Source organism: Salvelinus namaycush, chromosome 34 (genome assembly GCF_016432855.1).
Source record: "Salvelinus namaycush isolate Seneca chromosome 34, SaNama_1.0, whole genome shotgun sequence".
In the NCBI taxonomy this organism is placed as follows: Eukaryota; Metazoa; Chordata; class Actinopteri; order Salmoniformes; family Salmonidae; genus Salvelinus; species Salvelinus namaycush.
The window spans coordinates 27,244,301-27,251,779 of NC_052340.1; the positions used below are offsets into that span (position 1 = coordinate 27,244,301).

The following is a 7,479-nucleotide window of genomic DNA, read 5'->3' on the forward strand; positions in this document are numbered from 1 at the left end:
AGATTAAAGCTGTTTGAGGGCCCAGCTCTGTGTAAAGATTAACCCTGCTCCTTTAAGAACAACAGTAGGAAGGGCAGGCACACACACGCACACACACGCACGCACACGCACACGCACACGCACATACAGTATTCATAGAGGATGGGGAGTGGCTGTGTAACCTGAGTGATTTCCTGTAACCTGATTTCACCTCGGTGAAATGAAACTACATCAGACCAAAGGATCTGATACAGAAACAAGCCCAGCTCTTCAGAGATCTCTCGACACACAACTAAGCTACGTCTCTTTTTGTTCTTCAAAAAAAGATCTAGGGACAGGATCGAGTTAACAACACACACAAGTGAGTAATTGATGGAGGGATTATATTTTCTTGCTTTCTCTCCCTATAGTGGCCAAGAAAGGCCAAGAAGAAAATATATCTTAAATATATAGTTTACTCAAAAACTATCTATTAGTGTTTTGTTCATTAGACAATTGTTAACACGATCCAAAAAGGTTTTGCATGTCAGCAGTTACATTTTGAAGATAAAGCACTTTCAGAATAGAGCAAAAACTGTGATGACAAGGCCAATTAAATGCACACTAAAATGTTTATTTAAAAGTTTTTTGTAAAATATCCCTTTAAGCTTAATGCATGCACATACACTACCGTCAAAAGTTTTAGAACACCTACTCATTCAAGGGTTTTTCATTATTTTTACTATTTTCTACATGGTAAAATTATAGTTAATAACTTTTTATGTTCAAAACTGTGCACTCTCTTCAAACAATAGCATGGTATTCGTTCACTGTAATAGCTACTGTAAATTAGACAATGCAGTTAGATTAGCAAGAATTTAAGCTTTCTGCCAATATCAGATATGTCTATGTCCTGGGAAATGTTCTTGTCACTTACAACCTCATGCTAATCACATTAGCCTACATTAGCTCAACTGTCCCGCAGGGGACCCACCAATCCTGAAGAAGTTGCGTTTGAGCCAATCATTTTTGTTGTTACAAGGTAGGGGGGTATACAGAAGATAGCCCTATTTGGTAAAAGACCAAGTCTATATTATGGCAAGAACAGCTCAAATAAGCAAAGAGAAAAGACAGTCCATAATTTCTTGAAGACATGAAGGTCAGTCAATACGGTCAGTCAAAAGTTTAAAGAGCAGTCGCAAAAACCATCAAGCGCTATGATGAAACTGTCTCTCATGAGGACCGCCACAGGAAAGGAAGACCCAGAGTTACCTCTGCTGCTGAGGATAAGTTCATTAGAGTTACCAGCCTCAGGAATTACAGCCCAAATAAATGCTTCACAGAGTTCAAGAATTTATAGTACGGCTTTTGATGATCCTTGGTTGGTGTCTGAGCAGATTATTTGTTGTGATTGCAAACGTAATAAAATGGTGGTCCGATAGTCCAGGATTATGAGGAAAAACATTAAGATCCACAAAATTTATTCCACGGGACAAAACTAGGTCCAGAGTATGACTGTGGCAGTGAGTAGGTCCGGAGACATGTTGACCCACAGACCCACTGAGTCGATGATGGCTCCGAAAGCCTTTTGGAGTGGGTCTGTGGACTTTTCCATGTGAATATTAAAGTCACCAAAAATTTGAATATTATCTGCCATGACTACAAGGTCCGATAGGAATTCAGGGAACTCAGTGAGGAACGCTGTATATGGCCCAGGAGGCCTGTAAACAGTAGCTATAAAAAGTGATTGAGTAGGCTGCATAGATTTCATGACTAGAAGCTCAAAAGACAAAAACATCAGGGTTTTTTTTGTAATTTTTTTTTTGCTATCATAAATGTTAGCAACACCTCCGCCTTTGCGGGATGCGCGGGGGATATGGTCACTAGTGTAACGAGGATGTGAGGCCTCATTTAACACAATAAAATATATAAATAAATATAAAATATATTTTTTGGTTACTACATGATTTTGGTTACCATATGTGTTATTTCATAGTTATGATGTCTTCACTATTATTCTACAATGTAGAAAATAGTAAAAATAAAGAAAAACCCTTGAATGAGTAGGTGTTCTAAAACTTTTGACCGATAGTGTATGTATACAGATTTGTTGGTATTAGCACATACAAAACCATCCATGACACTCTTCGTGTCACTTTTTTTTGTTTATTCCTAATGTCTTGCTAGTTGCCAGTTATGTTTGGTCTGTCTGTCTAGATATGGCTACCTCCAGCTGTCCCCAGTCTGAAGATCAGTTCTTGTGCTCTATCTGTCTGGATGTGTTTACTAAGCCAGTCACAACTCCATGTGGACACAACTTCTGCATGGCCTGTGTCAGTGGATACTGGGATACCACTGACCACTGCCTGTGTCCACTGTGTAAACGAAGGTTTTATAGGAGACCAGAACTCTTTGTCAATACTTTCATTGCTGACATGGCTGATCAATTCAAGCATGCAGTTCAAGAGAAATCTCCCGTCAGCCAAGCACAACGTCCTACCAAACCTGGAGAAACGGCCTGTGACGTCTGCACTGGGACAAAGCTCAAGGCCTGCAAGTCCTGCCTGGTGTGTCTGACCTCTTTCTGTGAGACTCACCTGCAGCCTCATCAGATAGCCCCAGCCCTAAAGAGACACACACTGATTGACCCTGTGGACAACCTGGAAGAAGACAGGACGTGTAAGAAGCACAACAAATTCCTGGAGCTGTTCTGTAGGACTGACCAGATGTGTGTCTGCCAGTTCTGCACTGAGACAGACCACAAAGATCACCACACTGTCCCTATAGAGGAAGAGTGTGAAGAGAGGAAGGCTCAGCTGGGGAAGACAGAGGCACAAGTGCAGCATCTGATCCAGGAGCGACTGCAGAAGATTCAGGAGATGAAACACTCAGTAGATCTCAGAAACAAATACACACAAAGAGATAAAGCAAAAACCATTCAACTCTTCACTGATCTGGTGCAAAGCTTTCAGAAAAGCCAGACTGACTACATGGAGGTGGTTGAGGAGGAGAAGAAAGCAGAAGAGAGGTGGGCTGAAAGGCTCATTTGGGGGCTGGAGCAGGAAATGGCAGGGTTACAGAGGAGACGCACTGAGCTGGAGAAGCTCTCAAACACTGAAGACCACCTCCACCTTCTCCAGAGCTCTGCATCCCTCTGCAGTTTTCCTCCCACCATGGACTTGTCTCAGATCAGTATTCACACTAAGCTGTGTGTAGGAAACTTGAGGAGAGCTCTGTGTCAGCTTGCAGAGACTCTGAGAATCATGCCCCAGCTGTTGGATACAGTGAAGACTTTACATAAGTCATTGTGTGATTCTGAGCACCAGAGGATGCAGCAGTATGCAGTGGATGTGACTCTGGACCCTGATACGGCAAACTGCAAACTTGTCCTGTCTGAGGACGGTAAACAAGTAAGACTTGGAGATATAAAACAACATCTTCCTGACAAACTAGCAAGGTTTGATACTACTCTTTGTGTCCTGGGAAAGGAGGGTTTCTCTTCAGGGAGATTCTACTATGAGTTGGAGGTTAAGGGGAAGACTGACTGGTCTATAGGAGTGGCCAGAGAGTCCATCAACAGGAAGGGAAGGATTACACTGAGCCCTGAGAATGGATACTGGATTCTGTCACTGAGGAATGGAGATGAGTACACCGCTGGGGCTTCCCCATTTTGCTCCCTCTCCCTGAGAGAGAAGCCTCAGAAGGTGGGAGTGTTTGTGGATTATGAAGAGGGTCAGGTCTCCTTCTATGATGTGGAGGCCAAGTCTCCTATCCACTCTTTCATTGACTACACCTTCACTGAGAAACTCTATCCATACATCTGCCCTGGTAAACGTAGTGGTAACTCTGCCCCTCTGATCATCTCTACTATTGATGAAATTGAACTTTTTCAGGTCAGCTGATTGTCATTCCTTATTGGGGTTGTGCAAAGAGAGGGAACATTCCCGGAAAAGTACCAATAATCAAGAATTTGGGGATTCTTCAATAAAATGTAAGACGAAGAAAAATGGTGAAGATATAAACTATGTTTTTAATATTTTTGTAATTTTAGCAGACGCTCTTATCCAGAAGTGCCTTCCTCAAGGACACAGACAAGATTTTTCACCTAGTCGGCTCTGGGATTTCAGATTACTGGCCCAACGCTCTTAACTGCTAGGCTACCTGCCACCTTTATATGAAAAATAGAATCCCAAAACGGTAAAATATGAACCTAAATTTAACTTAACAATTTAGTGAATATCGTCGCTGCTTATTATGAAGATTTCAACATGGAATATCCTTTATATTCTTAACTTTCTTTATCTTTTATATATCTTTGTTGTATTTTGTGGGGGCCGAAGTGGTGTCAGTTGTCTATCTCAATAGTTAAATTCTTTCAGATTTCCTTTCAAATGCCATCATTGTTGATAAGATGTTTGTTTAATGAATAAGGCTGTTTTCTCCTGAACCATATGGTCTATCCACTAGAAATGCATGGAAAATATGGGCACAGTCATAAAGAATCAGAAAAATATGTATCATTTAAAATAATCAAGTGTAAATTCTCAAAGTTTCCATTTCCAAAATTACCTGTTAATTAATTATAATGTATTTCTGAAAAATTCCAGTAACTTTGGTAAATTTCCGGAACTTTTGCAACTAATTGGTTAAAGAGGAGATTGCAGTATGTAATGAAATGCCACAAATGACTGATCTTTGTCTCTCATATCAAGGAAAAATAAAACTAAACGTATCAACTTTTCATTTGAGTTCTGTATGTATTCTGTACCATCAAATGGCAAGTCTCTTTAGGGCTGGGGCTATCTGATGAGGTGAGGTGTGTGAGTCTCACAGTAAGAGGTCAGACAAACCAGGCAGGACTTGCAGGCCTTGAATTACGTAAAGAATTCAGACCCCTTGACTTTCTTCCCATTTTGTTACGTTACAGCCTTATTCCAAAATGTATTAAATCGTTTTTCCCCCTCCTCAATCTACACATAATACCTCATAATGACAAAGCAAAAACTGTTTTTTAGAAATGTTTGCAAATGTAAAAAAAAAGTATTCAGACCCTTTACGCAGTACTTTGCTGAAGCACCTTTGGTAGTGATTACAGCCTTGCATCTTCTTGGGTATGACGCTACAAGCTTGGCACACCTGTATTTGGGGAGTTGCTCCCATTCTTCTCTGCAGATTCTCTCAAGCTCTGTCAGGTTGGATGGAGACCGTCGACGCACAGGTATTTTCAGGTATCGCCAGAGATGTTCGATTGGGTTCAAGTCCGGGCTCTGGCTGGGCCACTCAAGGACATTCAGAGATTTGTCCTGAAGCCACTCCTGCGTTGTCTTGGCTGTGTGCTTAGGGTCGTTGTCCTGTTGGAAGGTGAACCTTTCCCCCAATCTGAGGTCCTGAGCGCTCTGGAGAAGGTTTTCATCAAAGATCTCTCTGTACATTGATCCGTTCATCTTTCCCTCAATCCTGACAAGTCTCACAGTCCCCGCCACTGAAAAACATTCCCACAGCATGATGCTGCCACCACCATGCTTCCCCGTAGGGATGGTGCCAGGTTTCCTACAGACGTAACGCTTGGCATTCAGGCCAAAGAGTTCAATCTTGGTTTCATCAGACCAGAGAATCTTGTTTCTCATGGTCTGAGAGTCCTTTAGATTTTTGGGGGCAAACTCCATGTGGGCTATCATGTGCCTTTTACTGAGGAGTGGCTTCTGTCTTGCCACTCTACCAGAAAGGCCTGATTGGTGGAGTGCTGCAGAGACGGTTGTCCTTCTGGAAGGTTCTCCTATCTCCACAGAGGAACTCTGGAGCTCTGTCAGAGTGACTATCAGGTTCTTGGTCACCTCCCTGACCAAGGCCCTTTTCCCCCAATTGCACAGTTTGGCTGGGCAGCCAGCTCTAGGAAGAGTCTTGGTGTTTCCAAACTTCTTACATTCAAAAATGATGGAGGCCACTGTTCTTGGGGACCTTCAATACTGTAGACAATTTTTGGTATCCTTCCCCAGATCTGTGCCTTGACACAATCCTGTCTCGGCGCTCTACGGACAATTCCTTCAACCTCATGGCTTGGTTTTTGCTCTGACATGCACTGTCAATTGTGGGACCTTATATAGACAGGTGTGTGCTTTTCCAAATCATGTCCAATCAATCGAATTTACCACAGCTGGCCACCAATCAAATTGTAGAAACATCTCAAGGATAGTCAATGGAAACAGGATGGACCTGTTCTCAATTTCGCGTCTCATAGCAAAGGGTCTGAATGCTTATGTAAATAAGTTATTTGTGTTTTTATTTTTTGTAAATTAGCAAACATTTCTGAAAACCTTTTTCACATTGTCATTATGGGGTATTGTGTTTAGATTGATGAGTTTTAAAATAAAATGTAATCCATTTTAGAATAAGGCTGTGATTTAACAAAATGTGGGTTCTGAATACTTTTCGAATGCACAGTACACTATAATGAAGATCACATGCAAGGGTATGTATCATCATTGTCTGTGGTGCTGAATCTCAGATTGCCTCTATTGACACTATTTGCTTTTTTGTTTACTTATAATGTTGCTATCGTGACACAAACACGCACACACACGCACACACACACACACACACACACACACACACACACACACACACACACACACACACACACACACACACACACACACACACACACACACACACACACACACACACACACACACACACACACACACACACACACACACACACACACACACACAAACCATCCCCTGATTCCTGACCTACAGCATAGAATTACATATTATACATCTAATTTCATAGCATCTCCATGGCCTACAGTGGATTATCCATCCTGCACCATGGTTTATGCATCTTTATGTAGGTGACCCATCCTTCCATCTGTCCTCCTCAACTGTTGCCTAGAAACCAGCAGTGGGTTGGAGCTGGAACATGGACGATACAGTACGTCATCACAATCAGATGCACCCAACCCACGGGATACAGCCATGACACTTCTCCCCATGGTGGCATGACTTTGCTTTATAGGTCACCATCTTCGACTGCTCTTCTTTCTCAGTGTTTCAGAAAGCAAGATGTGTCCTATTACACTTTTGATCCATTATTTTGTGTTAAGGACAAAGAGCCTTAAGGCTCGCATCAGTCCCGATCAGCCTCCAGGGCTGCATCCCACCTGGTTTGGTAATAAAATGCTGCAGGATTAGGTGGAAATGCCAGTGAGAATTATGGTGATCCTAACACTCAGTGATGTAATAGCATCTTGAAAATAGGCACGTAATCTGGGGATTAGCCACATTAACATGCTTGAAGTGAAGTAAACCTAATTTCCATAGTGCCACCCGACAACCACTGTTTCAGAGGTGGTAGATAGCCAATGTCTCCTGCTGCTCACATTATGTCATATAGGCCTATAATGTGGATGCAATGAAGGCTGCTGAGGGGAGGATGGCTCATAGTAATGGCTGGAATGATGTCAATGGAATGGCATCAAACACATCAAACACGTGGTTGATACCATTCTTTTTCACACAT

General features: G+C 42.1%; 1 protein-coding gene across 1 annotated transcript; it reads left to right on the forward strand.

Moving 5' to 3' along the window:
- The first annotated feature begins 236 nt into the window (after positions 1–236).
- On the forward strand, positions 237–4,684 carry LOC120028871 (E3 ubiquitin-protein ligase TRIM39-like). The gene is made up of 2 exons (XM_038974122.1): positions 237–340; positions 2,176–4,684. Exon 2 carries the CDS (start codon positions 2,178–2,180, stop codon positions 3,858–3,860), a length of 1,683 nt encoding a protein of 560 aa, XP_038830050.1. The 5' UTR covers positions 237–340; positions 2,176–2,177; the 3' UTR covers positions 3,861–4,684.
- The last annotated feature ends 2,795 nt before the right edge of the window (positions 4,685–7,479 follow it).